This window comes from Mytilus trossulus, chromosome 14 (assembly GCF_036588685.1).
Source record: "Mytilus trossulus isolate FHL-02 chromosome 14, PNRI_Mtr1.1.1.hap1, whole genome shotgun sequence".
In the NCBI taxonomy this organism is placed as follows: Eukaryota; Metazoa; Mollusca; class Bivalvia; order Mytilida; family Mytilidae; genus Mytilus; species Mytilus trossulus.
The window spans coordinates 27,600,442-27,628,361 of NC_086386.1; the positions used below are offsets into that span (position 1 = coordinate 27,600,442).

At 31.1% G+C, this 27,920-nt stretch overlaps 1 protein-coding gene across 1 annotated transcript in view; it reads right to left on the minus strand.

Annotated features, from left to right (window-relative positions):
- Positions 1–372: 372 nt before the first annotated feature.
- The window catches only part of LOC134696441 (glycine receptor subunit alpha-2-like), a 54,201-nt gene continuing 26,653 nt past the window's right edge, over positions 373–27,920 (minus strand). Inside the window, exons 2-8 of the mRNA XM_063558254.1 lie at positions 9,759–9,829; positions 8,833–8,900; positions 4,626–4,852; positions 4,069–4,151; positions 3,658–3,792; positions 1,827–2,179; positions 373–651 (exon numbers count right to left, since the gene is read on the minus strand). Coding sequence (XP_063414324.1) covers positions 523–651; positions 1,827–2,179; positions 3,658–3,792; positions 4,069–4,151; positions 4,626–4,852; positions 8,833–8,900; positions 9,759–9,829 — 1,066 coding nt within the window. The 3' untranslated portion in view covers positions 373–522. The remainder of the gene's footprint in view (positions 652–1,826; positions 2,180–3,657; positions 3,793–4,068; positions 4,152–4,625; positions 4,853–8,832; positions 8,901–9,758; positions 9,830–27,920) is intronic.

Sequence of the window (27,920 nt, forward strand, 5' to 3'; positions counted from 1 at the left end):
TCATTGGGTGTGCACCAACATGAACAACACGACGATTGCCACGTGTATAGCAGGATCTTCTCACTTTCCGTAACACCTGCAATGGCGTTGTCAGATTACCTTTGGACAATGAGTTATGTATGACTAATTTGTACCTTTTGTGTGCTTTCAAGTCTCAAGACAGCTAAAATTTTGACTATCATGTATCCACTATGACACTGACAAAAAAAGCAGAGATACATGATAAAATTTAAAAAGAATATGAAACTTCAGATGCGGTGATCCAGCAGATCAAGAACATCGCCGTCACTAAAATCAGACCCAAAACACTGAATATATTAATATGAAACCAAGACATACAGTTTTTTTACTTCTAAAGTGCGTTTTTTTTATTGAATTTAATTGTATACAAAAGTGCAAATAAATTATAGCAAAGTATCACAGTTTTACACACCTATATTTTCATTTTAATCTTTCTCGTCATCTTTGGCACCGTTTTCAATGTAACATGGAATGTTAAATGGATAATGAAAAATCTATTTACTAAACCAAGTAATAAATCCAAAACACTAAATTAAATATAATAAATGACAATGGGAATATAATTCTTGATAGTTTGTCTACTTGTCGGGCCTTTACTCTGTCTGTCAGTACACTATCACTACGACAGAACTGAAATGAAATAAAGAAGCAGTATCAAATTAACGCTTATTAATAATGTTCTAATCAATCAAAGGTTGTTGAGTATAACCTATATTATTCAAGTATTTAATATTCAATTTGTTATCATGTCAAAATACACTATTCATTAAAAAAAATTATTTTTGAATGACATAATAGAATTAGAATGTATTTTCTTATGATATATTTGTTTTTCATTTAAAATAAAAATTCAAACGAGGGAAAAAAAAGATATATAAGGATAAACATAATAAAAGCATGTTGCATGGCTAAAGAATAAAAAACCAAATCGGGACATAATAACCAAATATATATCTGTATATTTATAACAAAAGTATATATTACTATTCATCAGTACACATTTGCTTCACGCTTCTTGTTACTTAGTCGTTAATTTTCTATGTTGTGTGTTGCATACTATTATTTGTCTGTGTGTCTTTCTATTTTAGCCCTGGCGTTGTCAGTGTATTTTCGATCTGTGAGTTTGTGTGTGCTTATGTTAATTTTCGCCTATCTTTTGAACTACATCCAAATTAAATCGATAATACATAAAACAAATAAAACACATATGACAGAATAGCAAATGGTATTATATCTAACACTTTTTTATCATATGAATTATAAGATAAAAAAATCTAAAATTCAATTTTATCTAAATAACAAAATAAAAAAGTTTTATAAATGTGTACATTGAAGCGGTTTTTTTTCTTTCTAAACAAGTTATACTAAATTAAATGAGGATGTGCTGGACTTTACAATTCAGTTTGATGTATCTTAATGAATTATTTTTTTTATTTCAGTATAGTATATTGTTTATTCCAAATAAGTATTAAGTAATTTTACCATCACATATTCTTTATAAAAAATATGCAAACACAATCTAAAATTGAGAATGGAAATGTGGAAGTGTCAAATGAGACAACAACCCGACCGATGGACAGAAAACAGCCGAAGGCAAAAGTTGGGTTGACTTTTACTCTCATCTAATTCTTTAATCTTTTTTAACACAAGTTGCTATTACAAACTGTCAGCCTGAAAAGTATGAAAAATGAAGAAAAAAGTTCCCTCCTTCAATTTGAAATTTAACTTTTTGAATAAAAACTCAGATTACAATTGTATAACAAAAATAGAATTAAGAAGAAGATGAAATATTTCTTTGTACGTACATGTTTCTTATCTGTAGAATTTTCTTTGCTTTTTCGTCTTGCTTGGACGTTGACGTATGCAAATTCCAGCAATGAAGCAAACACAAAGATTAAACATACTGACATCCAGACATCTATGGCCTTAACATATGATACTTTTGGTAAAGATTCGCGTGCACCGGCACTTTGTGTTGTCATGGTGAGAACGGTAAGCACACCAAGAGAGATTCGTGCTGGAATAGCATCAATATCCAACCAGAATGATACCCATGACAACGTGACAATAAGAATGCTGGGAACAAAAATTTGTATGATATAATATCCCCTGTTCCTTTGAAGATGCAGTTCGGCTAACAGACATGCAAACTCTCCAGCTAAAAAGAAATAAAAGGCAAAAAAGAATGTTGAACAGTTCAAATGAAATGAAAAGGATTAAGATTATTATCTATTATTTAGTTATATAGACCCTTTTCAATTTAAAAAGAATCTATATGAATTTGTGTGAAACACTTCGACCGTATATTTTTGAAACCATTCAATGATATGCATTATGCACGTATACACAGTATAGTTGAACATCGTAGGAATTGGGTAATAAATCAACAAATTGCAACCAGTAGCTGATGCTTGATCCAAACCAGTATTGGAACCATAGGGCGACAATAAGATTTTTTCCGAATAAGACACCAATATTTAAATTAAGAAAGCAGGTCTTGAATCATGATTTATTTTGATGTTCACTTATATATATGTTTCTATCTAAACGCTGAGGTAAAGTAAAAGATAACAACAGAAACTTCGTTTTAAGCTATACTATCAGGAATAAAACAAAAATATATGGAAAGGTTATAATGTTACAACTCATGACTACTAGTACTTAGTCTAATTATGTAACCACAGGTGGAGCAGGATCTGCTCACTCTTTCATCTGATATCACCATCTGTTTCTTTTGGGGTTCGTGTTGGTCAGGCTTTATCAATTTTTAAATAAAATTACTTTTCTATGAAAATTGTCGTCTTTTTAATTTTCTTTTACTGCCATTGCATTGTCATTTTATTTTTAACTAATGAGTTTGTCCGTTTCATATATATTTCGCCTCTTTTTAAAAGCTCTGCACGTTGAAAACCTGGATATACTAGGTATACTAGCAAAAACTATCATCTGATATATTTTACAGATACAAAAAGATTTGTCCATATCACATTTACACATTTATACCAGAAACTAGTGTTACAGCTACTAAATTAAATGCATATACATCAGGTTTGAAGTACATAAATAGTAGACATTATACGACTACGACCTACCAAATAAGACTATTGATCGGGTTCGAACAACATGAGCAACACGACTGGTGCCACATGTGGACTAGGATCTTCTTACTTTTCCGGAGCATCTGGGATCACCTTTAAATTTTGCGTGGGGTTCGTGCTGCTTGTCAATGTTGTGTATTCTGTTCTATTATTATGTGTCTGTTTGTCTTTAATCCTTGGCGTTGTCATTTTTTTTTATCTATGAGTTTAACAGTCCCTCTGCTATTTTCGCCCCTCTTATACAGACAAATGACTCACAAAATACCATGGCATAAGCAATTAAAACTCTATATTAACAAAACAAGCTTCCGAGCGAGAACTTCTCTATTTTCACTACTTTGGATAAAAAAGCCTTCGGCTATTGTCTGCTCTATGGTCCGGTAGTTGTCGCTTTGATACATTCTCCATTTCCTTTCTTAATTTTATTATATTCAAGCAGCACGTATGCCTTATTAGCTGACGGTGTTTTGAAAAATTGTCTTTTCTTTTTTTTTAAATATTTACCAAAATGGTAAAAAGAAAAAAATAGTTTACTTACTTGTATTAGTACGCCTAAAACAGCTTTTAATATCATATTCGTCAAAAAGAGTAAACTGTGCAAGTTCTTTTTCATCAAATTCGATTGGTTCTATGGGTTCCCAATTAAATTTGACATTGTCAACGGTATATCCATCTAAAAAGTACAAATCAAGACAAATTGCATAAATTAAATTCCAATTTAAAAACAAATACAAGACATATGTCAGGTCAGGGTCCATCGGAGATTACATGCAATAGTTAATTGGGAAATGTTGTATTAATTTTCAATGTAATAATGCTTTACATGTAATTATTTAATATCTACTAGCTAACAAGCCCATAGTTTCAGAGCTAGCAATCCGTTTTATATAGAAAACACGTATATTCACAATCAAAACATATGATTTTAAAAAATGACGTCTAAACTTACAACTTTCTATCTGTATAGGACATGTCTGTGAATCCAATGGATATTTGGACAAATCCATAACACAACTGAGAGTTAATCCAACCCTGAATAACATATGTTATATATAATTTGTTTTCTTATATACAAAAGTTACAAGATTATATTGCTATGTCAATAAGTTCTATAAGATCGATCATGTCTTATATTTTCTTTTGAACGAATATTTTTTGAAATGAATGTATTTAGATAAGTTCACAAAAATAAGAAAAAAATACCAAATGTATAAGCAAAAACTCAGTTTTCTATTTAGTTCTGCTTTCACATATAATGGTTTACCCTTAAAAATTGTGACTTGAATTGAGACTTATCTGTCACTCATACCACATCTTCATATATCTATGTGCATGTAATTTCGTATTTTATTGCATCTTTATTACGTTATACGATTTATTGGAAACATTTTTATATTTAGCATATGTTTTGTGATTGTGAATTGACTATATTTCAAGGAAGTGAATTCACCAATATATCTTTTATTCAGCTCATGTAGTGTTTCAAATTTAATTCCTTCGATTTACCTCAAGCTATAGAAAACAGTGCCATTTCGGAAAAGATGCATCATTTTATTCGGAACAGTAATATCATGGAATAATCCTCTCTTTTCATTTGCAAAATAAGTATCTGGTACCCATATCTTATCCATTACTTTTTGATCCAGCTCTAGTGATTTGTCATCTGTTAAATGTTCAAATGACAGCCTCTCGTCGACCCATTTTTGCCTTAGAAATATGTCAATTGAAAAATCCTGCAAGGATCAAAATATTTATGATTGTAAATTGAATAAACATGTTATAAACTTTGTTGGCAACTTCAACAAATATCATCTGGTGTACACGGTTTCCAAATTGTCTATGCTATCTAATTTTTATATTTTCAAGTGCTTATATAAATGAACACAGTCATGATGAATTTCAACAACAAAAATTTTTTTTTTTCAATTTATAATACATTTATACTTGTCACTAGCCATTTTACCTTCACATATAGTATAGATAAAATATAAATATATAAACCTCAAGATTACAAAGATCTAAACCACAACTGATAGCATTTCCGAATACAGAAGCTGAATATATCATGATGTTATGTAAGTTTTTGACGGATAAGCAAACTAACGGGCGAATAAGACAATAGAATTAAATATGCCTATTCGTCAAAGACGTGAAGTACATGTTCGGTGAGTAATATCAAAAAAATGCATTTGTGCATCTACAACAACTACAATTTATATTCCTTTGTATACAGAAAAAGGTTGAAAATAGGAGTACAAGGAGGCCAACAAAAATTTGTTATTATTTGTTCTTATGCCGCGTCTTTTTTTGTTTGTACATTAGATCTAGTATAGTTATATATTTTGTGTTTCATTAAAGTGCACCGAAATAATTCTCTTCAACTGCATGTGCATGTTCCTATTTATGTAATATTTTTCTCTGTTTACATGCGAAAACTATTATATCTTGTTAATTAAATGAAACGTGTACGTCATTAGATATCAATTGAATAAGAAATGTCAAAGGATTGCAAGTACATAATGTTGCTCGTCTGTCATGGTTATTTTACATGCAATTTAAAAAAGTAGCATCTACAATAATTAGATCTGACGGAAGTAGCATTCTTGAAAAACGATAAAACACATAAATATGTTCGTAATCCATATCACATGATGAGTAATAGTATAAATCACACACACAAGCATACAACATGTAACTGCATCATTATTTTCAACATTCTTCACAAGAGATATTTGTCGTCCTTTGTACAACCCCTTAGGTGTATATTTTGTACAATAAATATCTTTTTTTAATTAATTAAAAGATGAATTAGACGCAAACAAAAAAATACACATAAAAACAAAGTATACCAAAATGAAGGATTAAAAATAGGAATAATGACATGTGGTACGATTGTTTATGTCTCAACTATCCTCTAGAGACCAACACACGTGAACTTGTTTTTCTGTCAACCAAAAAGCATTCAAAATATCAATGAAAGAATTTAGTAAATGTGGTCAAAACTTGAAAATTGATGAATTAAATGATATTAATGTTTTGTTTTTGAATTCATGTTTAACAATGTAAACATGACGGAAATTTTGATGACTTTGTTTTTTTAATTGTGGCTTTAGTCTAATGAAAGGGGAATCCTTATCTTTTTGCTCTATCATGTCAATTACATTGAAATATAATTAATAAAACAATCTATATTTATCAAAAAAATGTCGATGATAGAGTTATATTCAGCGAAAAATATACATGATTTTCCAAAAAAGATAGTCATTGTTTTGTATTTTTTTACGAGTATGATTTGCAAATAAAGATTTTAAAACTCTTTATATTTTTTAAGAGAATTAATTTTTGAATAAAAAAAAAATATTTTATTTGCAGAATCCGATTGAATCTGTAAAATGGTGTAGTATTATCATAAATTGTTGAAAACTGAGAAATGCATTCTTAAACTATTCTTAAATAAGAAAATAAACGGCTAAAAATAACTAAAACAAAGCAACGGATATAGGGTAAACATAATCAGCAGAAACGCTACAGTATGGTTCGATTGATCTTAGTAATGCAGTGGTTAAAATCCGATTATGACGTCGAATTTTCTTGCTTTTCTTTGAACTTCCTATTATGACGGCATGAAAAAAGGCGACCATGCCTGATGGCATCACATAAAAAGAACACGTAGATCATTCGAAAAGAAGGAATAAGTTTGCTTGCATACTGTTAGAAAATCATTAGAGAAACAGATTCCACCTCTAAATCTCGTGTAATACGATATTTATCCACTCTCGACAGTTAAATTGTTTATATAGTTTAAATATTTAAAACGCTCGGACAAGCCTCGCATTTTGAATTTGAAAATTTAACTGTCTCGAGTGGAAAAATATCGTATTACACTCGATGCAGTGGTATAATGTATATGTATCAGACATCAAGATTAACAAGTCATTATGTTCACAATATCATGCTCTAAGATTGTTTGTGATTGCATTTCTAAAAAAACCGGATAATTCATAAATGGTATTGGAATTAAACAACAAAACAAAACCACACATTTTCATTCTTTTATAAATAAAAAAAAACTATGTATCGCTTATATAATATTTAAGTACAAGTGACATCAAGTAAATCTAAGGTTTTAATCTAGGTAAATATCAAAATCTATTATTCTAAATCTACATTGATTTAGCATTTACATATTAACGGTATACTTATGGTTAAATTAAAGATGTAATATTCATTTGTGTTATTCATTGCTTTAGACTGGATTACATGTGTATGTTTGTCTATTCCTACTTTTGTCAAACGACATGCTAAAATGGTATGTAAAAATATAACGGTTGTAAGCTGACCAATGGGCTTCTTCTTTTTTCTACCCTAGCAATAAATACCAAGTACGTTTGATGACGGTTATTTTTTAGTAATTTTATAATTGTACTTGAAACAAATGTACTAAAACTAAAAGAAGAAGGGATAGATTTGTAAGTACAAAGGCAAAGGTAAAAGTAAGACACTTTCTAATGAAAGTATTCATTAATACGCAGAAAGGTTTTGTTGCTCTTGAGAATTTTTTACTAATATATCCTTCAAAAAGATCGTGTCAAGCGTTACTAAATAATTTTTCGTTCATCCGATGCAACTAGTTTCAGAGTCGATAAAATACCAACGTGCAATGACAATGATGTTACATTACTAACAAGCAAGTTTGTTATTATTTATTATTATACTTCACGTTAAAATACAATATTTCGATTGGCTAAGACGAGGGTGTCAATTTACTCTATCACATGGCTGAGCGGGTGACAATTTTGTTTAATATTACCCACTCGTCTAGACCAATCAGAAATCGATAGTTCAAAGAACAATGAATTGAATTTACATCAAGGAATTAAATACAATGCTTAAGTTCTACGTTTTGGCTCAGATTTTTTTATCGACTGTTAAAACAAATAAAATAAAACATCTTGCTTGACTTTTTTTTTCTTCTCTTATGCCCGTAACGTTGTTATGAATGTGACGTCATAGAAAATACTTAAACAAAAGTAATCTGTAAAAGCCAATAATGATAGGTCATTCAGTATAATAAATTAAAAAAACACATAGCTGAAAGGGTGATAGAGCAGATTGGAACCCCTCGAAAAGGCTTCGCCGCGGTTGACAATGTTTTCTCGGGATACCAATCTGCTCTATCACCCTCTCAGCTATGTGTTATTTATATAGAGTAGCATCTGACAGCTAATGTAAAGTGAAATTTATACAATTATAGACAGATGATAAGAAATGCATACATCCAGGTTTTCATAGTTCCTTTAACTTTGGTCGATTTTTTCCTATCAATTACAGTAGTTACAAATTACAGACGAAAATACCATTTAAGCCACTCAAAAAATATGTTCCGTAGGGATCTTAAATATAAGTTATCTCACCTTTATATGATAACAGACGACTTGGGTCGAGTTCATTTGGTTTTTGTTAATTATTTTTGTGGTAGTTGGTTGCATATCAAGCAAACATATCCTCGTGAAAAGCCCTTATAAAGCTTAAAAGTATTGGTATAGAAAAGTTAAAATGTATTTGGCCTAAATACAAATGTAAGGGTTTATTTCTTTTATTTTTTTTTATAAACTAAAACACTCTTTAGTGAATGTTTCTTTGTTATCTATAATCATCTTTTCCTTCTGTTTTTATAGCAGAAGAGAACTTTGGTAAAATAAAGTTTACTCACCATCGAAATCTCACTGACTGAATGTAAATTAGTTAACTTGATCTGAATTGTGACATTAGTAGGGTGATCTACAAAATGAGATAAAAAGATCGTTGATTCAGTGAAAATAAAGAGAAACGTCATTAAAATGCAGAGAATGTGGGAATTTTCCTAACATGGATTTATGGTTTTGATGTCAACTTTCAAACTGAACGTGGCAGTGTATCCAGCAAATACAATACGTTGCCCATTTAGTATTCATTTTATCGTACTGTACTGTCTGACGTTAATATACCCGAGGACAACATTCATATATCCTCGTTAATCCATTTGATACTACACTGTCCTATATAGTGTGCACGTGAATAAGAATAGTTATCAAAGGTACCAGGGTTATAATTTTACTACGACAGGCGCTCGTTTCGTCTACATAAGACTCATCGGTGACGCTCAGATAAAAAGAGTCAAAAAGCCACATAAATACAAAGATAAAGGGTTTTTAAACTGACTTAATTCAATGCAGTTACCTCAAATTTGCAAATACATCTTCTAAAGATCGAAAATGTTCGAACAGACCTTTTTGGTGTCTATTTTATGTTAAGTTTTATGTTATGTTATTTTATTAAATAAATACTGACATGAGTTTGTCAAGAATTCAAATTATACTGATTGTTATATTTAATGCTTGTAGATAATAATATCAATGCAATCATTACACTAACACCTTTATATAATGTACATGTACCTCCTTATTTTTAATAAGACCGCATTGAAAAACTGAAATCACTTTAACAATGTGTTTCCAGTTAAGTTATATTAGAAATTGTATACTTCCTGTTTGTATTTGATCGAATATTCTTTTGATTCAGAAAATATCTACCGACTATGTTTTCATTTTCATTCATAAAAATATATATAGCTTTTCTATAAATTTGCTATCTTTTTACCTTTTTCAAAGTCTGGAGCAATAGTTGCATCATATGTTGTGTTGTTCATCAAATTCTTCAGCACTTCTTGTCTGAAAATTTAAGAATAAAATTATAACTTTTCGAAAGCCAAATATTTATACTATATTTCATATCATACCTATTCTGTCAACACCCTTTATCAAGTTGTATCCCCTCCCCCGGCCAGTAAATCATTAATTGTATTTCTTTATATTTTCTCACACAAACTTAACTAACCACATCTTTTTATCAATAATTCTTATATAATTTGCATATGTGGGAATACATTAATATAAATGGTCGAGAGGACGTCTGGTAGCTAATCTTGACGCTGTTTATTTTTCGATAGACGACGTTGACCGAAACTCTTTTCGGAACTAATGTAATCAAGAAGGCCGCGATAATAACTCCGATGTTAACAAAATTTATTTCTACTGCACGTTAATCATTAAATTAAATAATAAACACAAAAACATTCGTTTAAATGATAATAAGTGTTTTTGTACTTTATTATTTTTATTTCATTGAGTACATATTTTTGCGTTAACCTACTTATATATTCACACGCCAGGCCTGTTTAATGACACAAATGTACAATTCACGTGTGAAAGAGTATTTCAAAGAATTATATGGATTAAACACTTTTTAAAGGCACTTATTGGTTTATAAACTGGATGAAGTCACTCACAAACATATCATATATATATGTTTGTGAGTGATTTAGTCAAGTTCATACACCAATAAATTCCTTTAGAAACGCGTGTTATCCTATAATAAATGCAATACTAAGACCTGTTATTTCATACAATGTCCAGAAAGGAACGATTTGGGAAGGTTTGATAGACATAAAAAGTATTTACGGGCCAGGTGTGCTTTATTAATGCTGCATCATGGGTTTATCCTACATATTGTGACTTGCATTGAGAGTTGTCTCATTGGCACTCATATAACATCTTTTAATATCTATATAACGATCGTTTTGTATTCTTAAAATAAAGTCATTATTGACACAAGAAAAAAATAAGGTATCAGGAAGAAACCTGTTATAACCAGTTCAAACCGTCAGTATCGCGGTGATGTTTAAATAATACATCTTATTAATGGCACCACTGAGACAAATACTATGCCATAATCGTGTATGCTTTGTTTGCAACGATACTTTGTTTGAATTAATTGCATTCATATTATGGATCATTGATTTACCATTGATGTAAATCTCTTGGTATGTTTTAAAAATCAATTTTCTTTAAAACAATCGAAGGATAAATAAAACATCACATAAAAAGCGGTGAAAAATTCCAAGGGAACATTCAAAACTCATATAATAGAACAAAATCTGACAACACAACGACAAAAAATGAAAACGACGAAAATGAGAACAAAAATTAAGTCCGAAGTTAAATACTTTAATTATTTTTTGCAAGACATCGAACATATTTCGAAAGCAATTGAATAAGCGACATTCACTGATAACAATTGTATGTTTGTTTGTACTGAATTATACCTATGTCTTCTGTGTCTTTGGTTGATGGTTCATATCCTATTACTATTTGTCCGCAATTAGTACTAGAAATCAAAGATTTCCCCTGGAGATTTTGTTACTTGTACATGTAGTTAAAGTGTTCTCGGATAGTGTCTATCACAGATTCCCAAACTAGCTATATCGTCTTCACTATTTAAAGTAAATATGTTTGCCAAACATATTTGTTAGATTAATCACTATAAATTAAATTTCAGATCTGATCTTAAACTCATCGGATCTGATATAATGCTTCATTAATAATGAAATTTTAATTAATGGAAGCAGAACTAGTATTACTTTATCGAGGAACTATTAAAGATTAAAAAAATTATGAGAGTTTATAAGATAACCAATAACTTTTGGGCTACTTTCATATCATAAGGTTTTAAACTTAAACATTAGGTGAATGTGATACAGAAAAGTTCATCGAAGATAATTGGGAAACGGACGTTATATTTGTTATCTTATTTTCTGTAGTGTCAAACATTTATTTTAATCATTACTGAACACGATGTCATAAACATACTCTATATTTCAAGTGTTGTTATACTTGCCAATATCATTCCTTTATCATTTATTAACAATGAAAGATCCTTACGATGGAAGTTTCATGACATATTTAATACTCCCAGGGTACAAAATACTATGTATATTGCATAACTTCTAAGTTCAGGTTGGCTAAGTGTAATGTGAGTTTTTGTTACTTTATGGTGTCAGTGTCCGTTTGAAAAATTCAATACATAAACATATTAAAACATAACAAAGGTTGTATGATGCATTCACTGTTTAAAACAATTACATAGGTTTTCTATCAATTATCAAATTTTCGACCGGAAATCTATTAGTGCATGCAATACAGCGATCTAGTGTTGTACCATAAATCTAAATAATTAAGGTTCCGTTTAGCGTTTAGATTTATCTTCTTAAGTGTTTATTTAACATATACCTCGTGTCCATGAGAGTCAAATATAAACAATTGATAAAATAATATATTCAGAAAGATATTTCGTCTAAATGAGGAGCGGCTTTTTTTTCTCGATGGAATACTTAATAAAACTACATACCGCAGATTGTGTGTTTTTTTTTTAATAAAAGCTGTGCCCACTACTCATGCATGTAAATGATAACAATGAATAGATTGGTGACAAACATTAAATGCAAATGATGACGAGAACATTGATATGACGTGGTAATGAACCCTTCTGTGTACAAATTAACGGTCTATATGAAGCATGTTGCCATATTTTCCGTTATGCTTTGGGTCGAATATCAAGAACCTCCCATACCTCATTCTTTCTTAGTTTGATTTTAATGCGAATTTGTTAGACATTAAATGTGAGTAGTCAATCTGAAGGATGGCGTCAAGCGATTGTAAAAGAGAGGTTTTATGTTTGATGTATTTGAGTTTTTTATGTGTCATTTGCTTAGGGAGGTTCCGTTTACAATTTTCCTCGGAATTCGGTATTTTGATTTTACTGTTTACAGGCTAGGTGAACTAAATTTTGGACATTAATGTATCGATGACAACAATTATATAGTTGAAGGTGGGCGGAGTCAACAAGACAACCAAGTTTTCAGTTTAAAGTTTAGCATAGACTTGCAGAAGCTTCGAATACTGGCGAAAGGCTAACAAAAACCTATACTCAATGGAGATCTGGGATATTGATTTGTAAACTGAGAATTTATAGTAAAAAGCTAACAATCTTTATGTATAGTATGTTCATATTGAAATTAATAGAAAACGAAAAATATGGAATTTTGGAAGGGAAGGGTAGAAAAAACAAATGTCCTGTCTTCGAGTATCTATGACTTTTGATACCTTTCCTGAATAAAAAACAACAAACTGGGAATTTTGGAAAATAAAAGGAAAAGTAGAAAAACAATTATCCTGTCTCCAAATACATGTACCTATGACTTTTAATACCTTTCATTATTTTTTTTTACAAAAACTCATCCTTCAACACTTAACATACTTACAACCACTCAATGAATGCCCTCGATATCGCGGGTGTGTTCTAGTATAATTAAATGTAACAAGCATTTGAATAACTTTTAACGAAAACGGAAAGCCGAACAATTGTCTAAAAGTATTCAAATAATAAAATGTCAAACTCACCGACATTCAAAATAATGGTTGGCTGTCGGTGTTTGACGTCACGATTAACTCAATTGTTGGTCAGCTTATTTTAGTGGATTCAATCGGAAATACGGGGAGCACCATCTACTTTTGGCGGGACAACTGTCAAATCTGGATAAATTATATTAAAATCAAACGTGTTTGCTACGTGTCATGATCAGAGTTGACCGGCTTATTATACAATGGAAGAACTAATAAACCACGCAGCAATCGACTCCTTCAAATAATAGGAACAATACGTTATATTTATTGTCTACTTTTCTGTCAGTAATATATATAAATTTTGCAAGTTAATGTAGTTTTCAAACATTTGTCTTTATATGCAAACAGCGACTCCCGTCAATGTTTTGGCTTGATATTTCATGTTTTGTTATGCTTGCCTATATCATTCTTTTATCACATTAAAAGTCATTTATGTTGGAAGTTCAATGGAATATTAAGTGCTCACTTGGTACATTGGTGTACACAGCACTATATATATATTCATTGCGTTATTTTCAAACTCGGCTAGGCAAGTTTGATTTGAGTTGTTCATAATCACTTGTCGTCATTTGACACAGGGTTGTATGAAGTCTGATATAAATATAACGATATGCTTTCAATTATCAAATGAACGGCTGTTAATCTATTAATGCATGCAAAAATAGGAAAGCAATCTGATTCAATCCTATAACTCTATGATTGGAATTCCGTTTATATTTATAAACTTGAGTGTATATTAAACATATGCTTCATTAACTCAACTATTCGTATGCATTAATGATCAACATTGGTTAAATATAGTATATTAATGAGAGTGGAACATAAAAAACAAATCAGAAAACATTAAGTCAAGAAATAATTTCATAATTAGAAAAACATATGAATATAAACTACTTCTTCCTAATCAACTACATCAATAGTTATACAGAAAGATTAAGATGAGAGTAATCTAAAATATAAAACATTTATATATTTCTAAATTTATCTTTTCTTCGATAATAACAATATACATCCGTTCGGTATGCTCTTTGGCCGTCTGTTTGAACTCAATTTCATTAAAATCCGATGTTCTGATAAGCTACACTCCCCTATTCAGATCATTGGATTTTAATGACATTGGTTTAAACTTGTTTTGTTTCAAGTTTTATGATAAACCATCCAGTCAGTATGGAAAAAAAAAACACGCACAAATAAAAACACATCAATACTACATGTTTTAATTTCAATTAATTGGCTATGACTTAATTGAAGTACTGTGTTTCCCCAATTTGTTTTTACAAAAAAGACTTGGATGCAATTCCCTCCTAATTATATGAATGAACTATTATCAACTTTCAAATATGAAAACCTTGGTCTTCCTAGTTAAGCTTATAAAAAAAGTTTCTGTTAAAATGAGATGAAAATTAGAATGTATGCATTTTCAAGTATAGAATTATTCAAACGATGTATTTAGCTAGGACGAGAAAGAGAACACAAGATGAATTATGCAATACCTAACATCTATTGTTTCGACATATTAATTATAGCTATCATAACAATGATGCACATAATTACATCAATTCCTTCGAATTCGTCTTTTAAAATTCTGAATAATTTTTTTTTTGGATGTAACGCGTCTTGTGATTGGCTGAAGTTGTTTTGCTTATCAGCTCATAGACATATTCTAGTCATGTGACCGTGAAGTCGTCAACGTTTTTTTTTATGGATTACCCCGGTTTAAAATGGGATTTAGAATTAAATTAAATTCGAAATAACATAAAAAATGTGGTGCATAATTTAAAATAACGCACTACGAGGTTATTCAGTGTACACCACATTTTTTATGTTGTTTCTTCATAGACATATACAAAAAAATACAGTTATACCTTAAATGTAATTTCGGTATAAAGCTACGTAATGTTTATATAATGTAAGTTATCAATCACTTTAGTTGAGTAGTTTGATTCGTATTGAAATTAATCTAAAGAGGACAAGTTACAGGGCTTAAGATGTTTGGAAGATAATAAATAATTAGCCGTTAATGAAAAGGAAGATTCTAAGTTAGCTATGCGTATGTGATCAATAATGGTAAAATATGAAATAGGTAAATAATCACAACAAATATTATTATATAGGATAAAATCCATTTTAACATCGACTACCTTATCTTGTATTAAACATGTACAAGGTTGTTGTTCATTCGAGTTTTGATATTAACTAGTCAGCACAATGACTCATGCCTTTATTGTGCAGCATTGTTATTCTAACACAGCACTGAATCTGAATTTTGCAACAATGTGGTTTGTTTAATAACTTGTTGCTTGACTTTTAGTCAATCAGTCCTTCAAACACAATAATTTTGGAAACAACATAACTTTCGGCATTCAATTCTTCATTCATGTTAAAAAATTGTACTTTCAATTAGAGACTTAACTAATTTCTTTTTTCATTTGAAAAAAAAAACAGCTTAACAATACTTAAATATACGCGTGCTGTCTACACTGTCATGCTGTCAGTTAAGTTATAAACTTATTTCGTCCTTGAACATCTGTTATCATTATCTATACAGATTGTATCAAACACATGTTAGAGGTTGGCAGACAGTATCAAAAGTGTTAAGTTCAAATTAAATCGAGAAAGAAACGGAGAATGTGTCAAAGATACAACAATCCGATCGAAAACAAAAGAAAAAAGTGTTTGAGGAAACTCGCACATAAACTTTGTGTTTAATGTCAAACTCACACACGTTTAAGATAAGTTTTGGCTGGCGGTGTTTTACGTCACGATCAACTCTATTGTTGGTCAGCTTATTTTATTCGATGCAACCGGAAATACGGGAAGAACCATCTACTGTTGGTGAAAAACTGGCAAATCTCGGTAAATAAGATTAAACTCGAACGTGTTTGCAATGTGTCATATTTAAGGAATGACTGTAATATTTTTTTCTGTCTATGAACAAATAACATAAAAAATGTGGTGCACACTGAATAACGCGCATAGTGGGTTATTTAACAGTGTGCACCACATTTTTTATATTATTTCGAATAGACAGAAAAATATATTACAGTCATTACTTATAATTTAATTCTAAATTCCATTTAAAACCGGAGTAAACCATGAAAAAAACGTTTATTACGTCACGATAACATGACTAAATTATGTCTATGGGCTAATAACAAAATAACGTCAGCCAATCAGAAGACGCGTTAAATCCAAATCTATTTTTTTTACAAATGACAGGCTAATCTAAATTAGAAGAACTAATAAAACCACTCGGCAATCGAGACCCCTTCAAAACAATAGGAAAATACGTTATAACCATTGTCTACTTTTCTGTCAATAAACGTATAAATTTTGTAAAAATAATGTTGTGTTCAAACCGTTATCATTATCAGCATACAGTGACTCCCGTCAATGTATCTATCATACAGACTTGGCTCGATATTTCATGTTTTGTTATGCCTATCTACATCATTCTTTTATCACATTAAAAGCCATGTATGATGGGAGTTCAATGGAATAATAAGTGCTCCCTCGGTGCATTGGTGTACAAAGTACTATTGTATATTTCGTAACTTTAAAAGTTGGCATGGCAAGGTCTCATTTGAGTTGTGTAAAATCACGTGCCGTCATTTGACAGTCCATAAACTGTCAATACATAAACATTCAAGCTTAACAAAGGGTTGTATGATGCTTCTGAAGTCTGAAACAATTATAATGAAATACTCTCAAAAAATGTATGCCTGTTAATTAATTCAATCTGTATGATTGAAATTCCGTTATAATTCATAAACTTGGGTATATATTAAACATATGCTACATTTCTTGTGTCTTGATGATGAAGATTAAATACATATAATTTATTTATGAGTATTACATTAAAAACGAATAACAGAAAATCTAGTCTAGTAATAAATTCAGAATAATTCAACAAAAAATTACACGGCTCCTTCTTAATCAATTATAACAATAGTTTTTTCAGACAGATCAAGATGAAAGATATAACGTTAACAGAATTAAATATTTCTAAATTTATATTTGTTTTCTTCGAACTTAACAATATATTTACGGTCCAATGTGAATTGAAGCCGTCTGTTTTAACTGGTTTTGTTTCAAGTGAAATTTGAATATTAACACACCCATAATTAACGAAATATGAATACGGTCTTCATATTTCGTTAACTATGGGTGTGTTAATATTCAAATTAACGTTAAAAATCTAGTATTAAGACATACATAGATTTTTAACGTTGGATACAAGTTTGTCTTTTATGAAAGAACACTCTATTTTCGATAACGCAATATTATTCCTTTTAGTGTTACAGACAAAGATGCATCAAAAACTACATTTTGGTGCAGTGTCATGTATTTCAATTACATTTAGGGGATATGACTTGGTGTGCTGTAACTGATTTACAAATGATTAGACTCGATACAATACCCTCCTGTTAATAAGAATGAATTTTTAACAGCTTTCAAACATAGTCACCATCGTCACCCTTGTGCAGCTAATAAAAAGTTTCTGTTAAACTAAGATAATTATATTGTATGTATGCATTTCCAAGAATAGAATCACCCAAAACAGAGAAAGAAAAGCACAACAAGATGACTTATGTAATACCTAACATCTATCGTTCCGACATATTAATTATAGCTATCACAACAAAACACTAGAAGCCCGATTTCAGTCTGAAACGGCCATTTTGGTCTGATCACATCTTGATTGACTGGATTTACCGCTAGAGAAATTCGTCCAGATATTTCAGATCGTTTAGTCGCCGTTCAGATCGATAGCCTCATCAGGTAAATCAGTTCGTTAAGGCGTATCAAGACGGAAAAGACTGAATCGTCTAGCGGGTTGTTTAGACCCGTTAAGACCGTGTCAGACCAAAACAGACCATTGATACAAAATTACGTTCAACATGTTCAGACCCTGTTTAGATCCGTTTAGTATACCGGTTTGATAACACGAGTTGCGCCCCTTCTACTCGATAATGCATTTTAGATTAATTTGTATATATGGTTTTTTTTTATATTAGGATTTGTTTGAAGTATTATTTTGATTAATTACAAAGAAAAATTAAATCTTCTGTTGATTCTTTATTTCTTTTCTTGTTTTGTCGAGGAACTAATAAATTATTCGTCTATATATGTTGTTTATTTTTTAATAAATGTTAGTTTATATAAATGTATATTGGTTATTAAATGCAAGGACGTATGTTAATTGTATACACACCAGAATGTATGCCATAAACCTTAAAATGTTGTGAACACCGGTGAAAATGTTTTTCGTATTTGAAGATTAGTAACGGAAAATTCTTAACGTAACCTAAAAAAGTTAAGGATCCACAGAAATGCACCGGAGGCAAATTAACACATGCATATTTTGGTTTTATGTATGACATTTGCTTTAATTCGTTTTCTGTTGATATATGTCCTAGTTAACCGTTGAAGCTGTTGCTTTTTGTTTGCATTTGTATTAATTTAGTGAGATTTACTCTATTTAAGTTGGAAAAAAATATTCCCGACATCCGGAAATTCGAAAAAAGACTTCTCGGATCCCGAAACCTGATCATCATACTGCATTCATTCAGTCTCTGTCGGGACAGTGTTAAAGTATCACCGTATAATATGCATTTTCTAATCCATATGATAGGTATACTGTACTTAGTATACATATGGCGTTAACTTAAACAAGTATACATATGGCGTTAACTTAAACAAAATCTATTTTAGTTAAAATGGTTGAGTTCGATGGCACGTGCTAGAAATCAACCGGGTCAACAGGTAACAAAATCAATGATCCGTAACGTAAGAAAGTACATGCCTATTATATATTACAATTACTCTCATCATCATTCTTAATAGAAAGGTGCCGTAGGGCTAAACGTTAATAAAGAATTAATGAATTTGTGTATACACGTATTAGTGATGTCTGATCGTCAGTTTTTAATATACATGCTTATGTTTTCAAGATTTTAAATTGAGCAAAAAAACATGAACTGTTCGGAAGTTTGTTAAGTATTCAAAAGAAACTTTTCGCTTCTCTACTTATATAGTTTACAGAGTATTCCTTTAAATTATGTCAGTTAAATAAAGTAGTGTGTATTTGTATTCTATTTATTTTGCTAATTGTATCATTATAATATTCATTTTGTATTTCACTACTATATATACTTTAAGTTGTAGTGTGATTGATTGTTGGTTGTTAAAAGTCCAGTGGCAAATATTTCATGCATTTTCAGGACCAGCTGTAAGTTGAAGACATATATGGAACTCACCGGTGTAGTTTTCGCGTGTTATCATAGATAAAAGAATAATTAATTTCTAAAATATCGAAACATAAAGGAGGCAAGGCGCATGGAATACCCGCACTTATCAGTTCTTTTCTCTGTTTTGTCTTAAAAAAATAATGTTATTTATTTTTTTTTTTATAGTTATGTTTATATAATTCACGATAACTGCGGTGTATACGTGCTGTCAGACGAAAGATAAATATGTGCCCTTTAAATGTTTTTTTTTACCATGGATCGCTTGCTTTCGTCGTATTGAATGGAAGCTGCGCTCAAAGTACTAATTCTTTGGCGTATAACGACCAACCATGATGTGAACAATCTTCTAAAAATTAATTTTGAAATGTCTGACATTGTAAAGTTCGTCTACAGTAAAACTTGTAAAATGCATTTTTTTGTACAAAAAACACTTCATTTTGTTATAAAAATTTTAGTTCGAAAAAAACTTTTTTTTCATACATTTTTTGTTCGATTTAAAGCCAATGTTATCATTAACTACGTTTCAATATTATTTTACAAATATTTTATCATATTCCATCCAAAATAAGAGACTAAGTTATAGTTATTGACCAAGCAAGTCGGTATATGGGATTTAATCTGCACAGCACGAGATGACACAATAACCCGAACGACGTAGGAGTTCGGGTTATTGGGTCATCTCGTGCTGTGCAGATTAAATTCCATATACCGATTTGATTGGCCAATAACTGTTTTAACACATGACGCAATCAATTTACGTGAACGTTTTAGAAATGTTGACGTCATTCCGCAATCCACGGATCCTAGGAAAATTTCTTGTAGGGTAAAGCAAGGCGAAAATACGACTTTGGTAAGTTTAAAATTTATATTTTTTTTTCATATTTAGACTCATTCTAAAATTGGGATTTAATGGTATATTTTTTTACATCGATTCCCCATTTTCATGTAATTGGTGACGATTAAGACTTTCACAAACTGTGTTCTTTCGGTGTATGAATAAAAAAAAAACATAACTGCAAGGGTTATTGAGTTTAAATCAGAATAATTGCTTTTGAATTTCTCAATGATATGCTTAGAGAGAAAAAGAAACGAGGAAGATATTATATTACCTAAATTTAAAATGTATAATAAACAGAAAATACGTTTCTCTTTCAAAACCTTTTACTCCCCGCAACCCCGTCCCCCCCCCCCCCTTCCCCCCATTCTCTTTTTATCTTCTGTATTGCTTTTTAAGACACGTCAGTCTAAATGAAGTCTGATTGATCTCCAGCTAATCCCCCTGTTTTAAAACAAACTGAAATATGGTCCTCCTTAAATTCGATCCAAAAATAGTTCCTTTATATTCGGATATTCAAAAAGTCGTTATAAATTCCATTGAGTCTGAAACTAATCAAATCAGATTGATTTATTTATATTCGGATATTCTTATATACAATTCTTTTTGGGCAGAAATTAACAAAAATTGTTTTAACTTTCTTTTTTACTTTAAAACACTGATATAGATTTACGTTGTACACAAAATATAATAAAATAGTTTATGTCCCAGCTTTAAGATAAAAAAAAATTGAAGGAATGAGAAACATTTCTTTTTCCTATTTTGAAACTACGATGTTTGCACGAAGTTTATCTTTGTCGTAATTTCAAGGCAGATGGCAGACTCAGGGGTGGGGGCGAACAGGTCGTTAACCCTTGGATTTGACAAAGTATCGTGTTTTAGCTTCAAAACGTCAATATTGTCTTTAGTCTCGCTACACTCGGGGATTTTTTTTTAATTTGATAGAATAACGCCCCTTTCAAAATCCAAGAACCGCCCCTTAAGGTAAAAATAGATTTGAACTGTGCAGTTATCTGAGGTAGTTAATGCACACCTTAGCTCTGCATTATCCAGATTATACCACAGTAAGAACAAAGAGATTTTACTCTTGCCATGTGTTAATTTTTCATGTTTTAAAAAAATAAGGTGTTGCAATACTTTTTTCCATGTGTATATATGTTTCTGCATGGGTGATTTGTACAGTTATATAAATACAGATTTAATGTTTTTACAAAATGCATTCATTTACACGTAATGAACGAATTTGGTAATTGTCATTGTTTGTCGGGAATACACGTACTTGTAATAATTATCCATTCATTTGACTGTTTTTCCCCTAGGGCTAATCATAACCTATGCCATATGGCATGGAGAGATTAATAGAATAGTTTGAAAGGGTTTAAGCTATTATTTCGGGCGATATCTATTTGTGCCAAAAAGTAACTCATTTGCGCCACAACTTAATTGCGCCAATACTTCTTTGGCGCCACTTAATTTTCAAAACTATAGGTATCATTTGCGCCAATAAAATAATCATCTAATTGCGCCATTTTTTTTTTATTTATATAAAATAACTAAATGATTGACTTCCCTCCTTCTTTATCCACGCTCGGGATCGGCAGTTTACCGACTGGCGGAGTTAAAGTCATTTTAATAACAAAAAGTATGCTGAATTAAAACGTTCACTTGTATAAATATACACGTTACACCTTAAAATGTCTCTGTACATCATTGAACTAAAGGCTGGTATTTGTAGTTGAGAATAGACACATATATAATGTCCTATCTTGAAGCCATGCATGTATAGTATAAAGTTGTTTGAAATGTTTTGGACAAATTTTATAGATACCAGCAAAAACTTCCTCTGAAATTGTACACAGAAACTTTAAATTTTAAATTAGCTTTGCATCCTAATAAAATGATCCCGCTTTCTGGATCGTTACACAATACAAAGTCATCATCTTTGTTTGTAACAACACCAATAGCATCCACTATTCAGTGAAATTCGGCTGGAATTTAAGTTGAGCCGGTGAAGTTTTCTTCTCTCTATATACATTTACTGACGCACATATTTTAAATCTTTCTTTTCTTAGTTTTCTTCTTCAATTTTGAAGAGCTCTGGATTTATTATTTTTTTAAGGTAGCTCTGACAACATACCATTTGCTTTTCTTTTGCTATAGGTAAAAAAATATTTACAGGTAAATATGGCGCAATTTCATTTAATTAATTGGTAAAAAATAAAGGTTCCGTCGTCAGCATTCACGCCGACTAATTCAGCATGTAGGTTCAGTCTGTGGTTAAAGTTTTGTTTTACATCAAAATCGTTGTCAAACATAATGGAATTTCGGGAAATTGGGACATTGGCTTCTTTATGTCCAACACACAGTATCCAGGGGAAAATTTTGCATATATTTATTTTCATTTTTCCGTATTTTACTACTAGAAGGACTTCGTTTTTCCTGAACAGTTAATTTCATGTTTTGTCTGAGGTTAAAGATTTTTGTGCAGCCATCAATAACCGGTTTGTTTAACCGTACAGTTGCAAGTTAAATGCATATATCCATGCAGGTCAAGATCATGATAATGATAAATGAATGTTGAAACTATTTTGTTCTACATGGCGCTGGACTTTCACTCGTTTGTTCAAAATGCAACAGTCAGACTGAGAGCATGTATATATCTTATAAGTGGGTGTGGCTTTTTTCCACCTATTTTCAAACTTGAAAGGAGGCCTCTTTCAGCGACACGAGTCTAGAACATGTACATGTGGCAGTTGCAAGTAATAGCTATATAAATATAAAAGAGAAGATGTGGTATGATTGCGAATGAGACAACTGTCCAAAAGAAACCAAAATTACACAGACATTAACAACTTTATGTCACCGTACGGCCGTCAACAATGAGCAAAGCCCATACCGCATAGTCCGCTATAAAATGCATTTCAAAGATACTATAATTAGAATGAAAGGTTATAGAGTATAATAAACGTACTTACAAAATATGTCATCTTGTAGAATGTGATTTCACAAATATATTATTTTCAAATTCGCAGTCCAAGTCAACGTAAAATCAGTTACACACATTTTTCATGCTATAAATCCATTTCAACAATATCATTTCAAACACACACTAGCTTGCCTTTTCATTAATTCAAATAATACAAATTCAGCTAAATTTTGTTTATTCCCATCAACAGAGAAATCTCACACTTATCCTAGACGTTAATAATACTCATGCACTTCAATTTTATTAAACAATTTATTGATACGGATGACAACACTTTAAAAATACGGTTACATCAGGGTGTAAAAAAAAGTGAATTTGTTTTAATTTGAATTCAAAGATAGATTAAACGGTAGCTTTAATAGTGAAATGTACTATTTTTTGAAGACTCGCCTAAATGTATGTTGGATAGATGTATTTGACCCCAACAATTTTATTAAGATCATGCTGTAAATTATATTTATAAAACCATTCATTTGTAAATACCGCATATATCTGCTCACTGTTTGAATATAGAAACTTGTCGATTTTATAATATTGAGACATATCCGAGATTTTGTATTATGTGTGATAAACAAGTAATTGAAGATGAATATCATTTTATTTTAGTATGTGAAAAGTAATGAACTTCGAAAGAAATTTATCAAACCATATTGTTGGAGGAAACCGTTGAGTCATAAACTTATAAGACGATCAATGCATTTGAACGGGGACATATAGTTGGAACTCGCCCCTTTTTTTTGTGTGATCGGTTGGGACCCCAATACAGGCTCATAGTATTTTGAAGCATTTTTGAAGTAATCAAATATAATAAACCAGAGACATATATAACTTGTAATTTATGTCTCTAAATGGACGAATGATAATTTTTACGAAAAGAAAGAAAAAGCAAGTCTATCCGAAAGGTGATTGTCTATTTGATATTTAAAAGGAAAATGTATAACTATAGTGTGTTCATTGTAAACTTAAACCATAATGCATAGAATTGTCTCTGCATGTTTATAACAGTCACAAGTCACTTCTAGAATTAAAGGTCAGCGATCGATTAAAAATTCGTGCAATTATATTTTGTCAAAATTTTCCAGAACACGTTAAATTTAATATCAGAGCCATATAATACATGTTTTATATCTTTGACTATTATGCTAGTAGACTAGTATAGTTTTCTCAGGTTATATTCTCCGTTGATATGTATCTTTCCTTTAAAGTCTTGTTTTTTTCTCTCTAACACTTTAGAATAGTATATACGGGACAACTTCCGAAAATAATCTTTCAAAATGCAAATTTAAAACTTGTATGTCAAATAATTTGACCAAAAAATTCTACAATAAACATTGGTCACGCTCGACAGATTTCGATATGAGACAGTCACACGTGCCGTTACAATAGCCAGTGTACACGCATCAGCGCACACATGTATGTCAAATAGGTCTGATTGGAGGAATGTTTCCGAAAACACGCCTACCTCAAACTAATACCCAATCAAACGCCTTTACCAGAAACATAAATAATACTTGGAGATTTGGTTGCGTATTATATTCTTTTATTATTTTATTATTTACTTAATCTTAAATTTTTTACTTTTTTTATTCATTTATTTATCCAAATTTTTGCTTTTAAATTTTTGTTTTTATTAAACTTTCTTATTATTCTAAATTATTTAAATTACCACATGGTAAACATATTAAATTATTTAATGCCCAAAAAGGCGCAAGCCAGGGCCGACCGTGCAAGGGCTGTATAGCCAGTCAAGGTCGTTAAAAACTTCCATTTGTTGGTTGCGTATTCAACATTTGAAAAAGTTTATAACACTCTTTAATTCGAGCTAAGAAGCAAAGAATATGCCCGAAATGCAAGTTTCCCAATAAATTTCAGCTATCTAGTGATGAAAATAAATTAAAAAAAAAAATACAAATTAAAAGTTTTTCGAGTTATATAACTATAAGTCTTTTATCTGGCAAGAACAGCCCAATTTAGCGGACAAGCAGTCAAGTTATTCTTTTTGCTGTTACTGAATATATCAAGAAAGAAAATAAATCCCGATATTAATTTGAAACTTTGTTACTGAATACTTTTCCAAGAAAATATTCACATCTCTTGGTAACATGCATGTCGGAACAGAAAATTCTCTTGGGACGTCCAGTAGCATATATATAACGTGCATGTTGGAACAGAAAATTTGGCATACAGTACTTCAGAACGATGTTTACATTATAATACATTATACCCAACAATTGTGATGACGAATTTCTTCCTTTGTTCGAGAACAATTTTATTTAAATAGAAATCTGTGATTTTACTTTGACCATTACTTCGACGAACCAGAGCAGGTTAAATATCGACCTGTTTTTAATTCAAATTGGTTCTCTTCTTCTTCTTTTGGTATACAATAGTCCATCGACATCCCATGATAACATGCTCAGTGGCGGATCCAGGAATTTTCGTAAGTGATGGCCCACTGACTGACCTAAGAGACAAACAAATGGAAGTTTTTAACGACCTTGACTGGCTATACAGCCCTTGCACGATCGGTTGACCTAAGAGAGGGACCGCTCCAGTCACGGTTCAGTGATTCCCTATATAAGCAACCAATTTTTTTCCCAAAAAGGGAGGGGGCAAATTGCATGTTTATTTATGTTTAATTGTCATTTTGCTTATTTTCTTTGGTTACATCTTCTGACATCAGACTCGGACTTTTCTTGAATTGAATGAATTTTAAATGTACGTATTGTTATGCGTTTACTTTACTACATTGGCTAGAGGTATAGGGGGAGGGTTGAGATCTCATAAACATGTTTAACCCCGCCGCATTTTTTGCGCCTGTCCCAAGTCAGAAGCCTCTGGTCTTTGTTAGTCTTGTATTATTAAATTTTAGTTTCTTGTGTACAATTTGGAAATTAGTATGGTGTTCATTATCACTGAACTTGTATATATTTGTTTAGGGGCCAGCTAAAGGACACCTCCAGGAGCGGGAATTTCTCGTTACATTGCATTGAAGACCTGTTGGTGACCTTCCGCTTCCTCTTCGATACATTCCCCATTTCCATTCTCAATTTTATTTCTTTCTTATGTTCAATGTAAAAATGTATATAATTTTAAATTGCAACTATCTATAGTTCCGTAACTTTCTATCAAGGCGTATAAAAGAATGGTCGTTAAGTGCGTATATATATATTTTTGTTAAATCAATTTTTCTTGTATGTTTCAAACTGGCCTTCACTTTTGACAACGAGTACTTACATTTCCCCAAATTTACCATTGGAAAAAATGTGTAAGCAAATTTTTATTTTATCAAATCTCTTTTTTGGAATTATTTAAATTTTTATGAATAATATTCTTTACACCAGAAATGTTATTTATAAACAGTAATGACTAGTGTATCACTATCGGACACGCAGGACAGAGATGTATATAATCAAATGATTACCTATGCACCTGAAAGTTTAAAATGGAAAGATTCAAGTTTTCGGTCGTGTACACTGACAGAAGTGAAATAATGCATGAACTTGCAAGTCCGACAGGAAATCGCTTGAATACCTGGAGGTGTCACCTGCCAATACATCTGGGAGTAATACCTTTAGCCATGCTGGTGATCAGACAGGTGAAGGTCTGAATTTATTTAAATAAGTTTATTACATAAAAGAATTATGCATTAGATTTTTGAAAACAATTTTCACGGAACGTCAGGGTAATACTTGTACAAGACATTAGTTAATTTTATTTACTTTACATTAAAGTAAATAAACCCAAGTCAGGAGCCTGTTATTAAGTGGTTGTCGTTTGTTTTTGTGTTACATCAAGGATTTGTATAGTGAGACACTATACAAATCCTTGGTTACATATTTGTTTTTGTTCATATATTTTCATAAATAAGGCCGTCAGTTTTCTGGTTTGAATCGTTTTACTTTTTCTTATCGGGGCCTTTTATAGCTGACTAGGCGGTATGGGCTTTGCTCATTGTTGAAAGCTGTACGGTGACCTATAATTGTTAATGTTTGTGTCATTTTGGTCTTTTGTGGAGAGTTGTCTCATTGGCAATCATACCACATCTTCTTTTTTATATTTAAATAGTCTCCCCTTAATTTTTTGTTTGTAGTGTTTTTGTTGATTGCTGTTTATCACATATTTGTTTGTCATCACTGTTGGGTTCTCGTCTGAATTTTTTACATTAACTCTGTTAGAAGCCTAGCTCTTTCCAAGCAGAGCCATTTATAGGGTGCTCATCATGAAGTTTAAGTTTTTGGTCTTTGCTGAAGGGTGTGCAGTGACCTATTATATAGTGACTAAAAAGAAAATCACTTGGTCTACATGGTTTATAGTTTAAGTAATGCAAGTCGTCTCATCAAAATTCATACCCAGTGGTGGATCCAGGGGGAGGGTTCAGGGGGTTGGAACCCCCCTTTTTTGGACGATCATGGAATGGGGACATATAGTTGGAACCCCCCCTTTTGT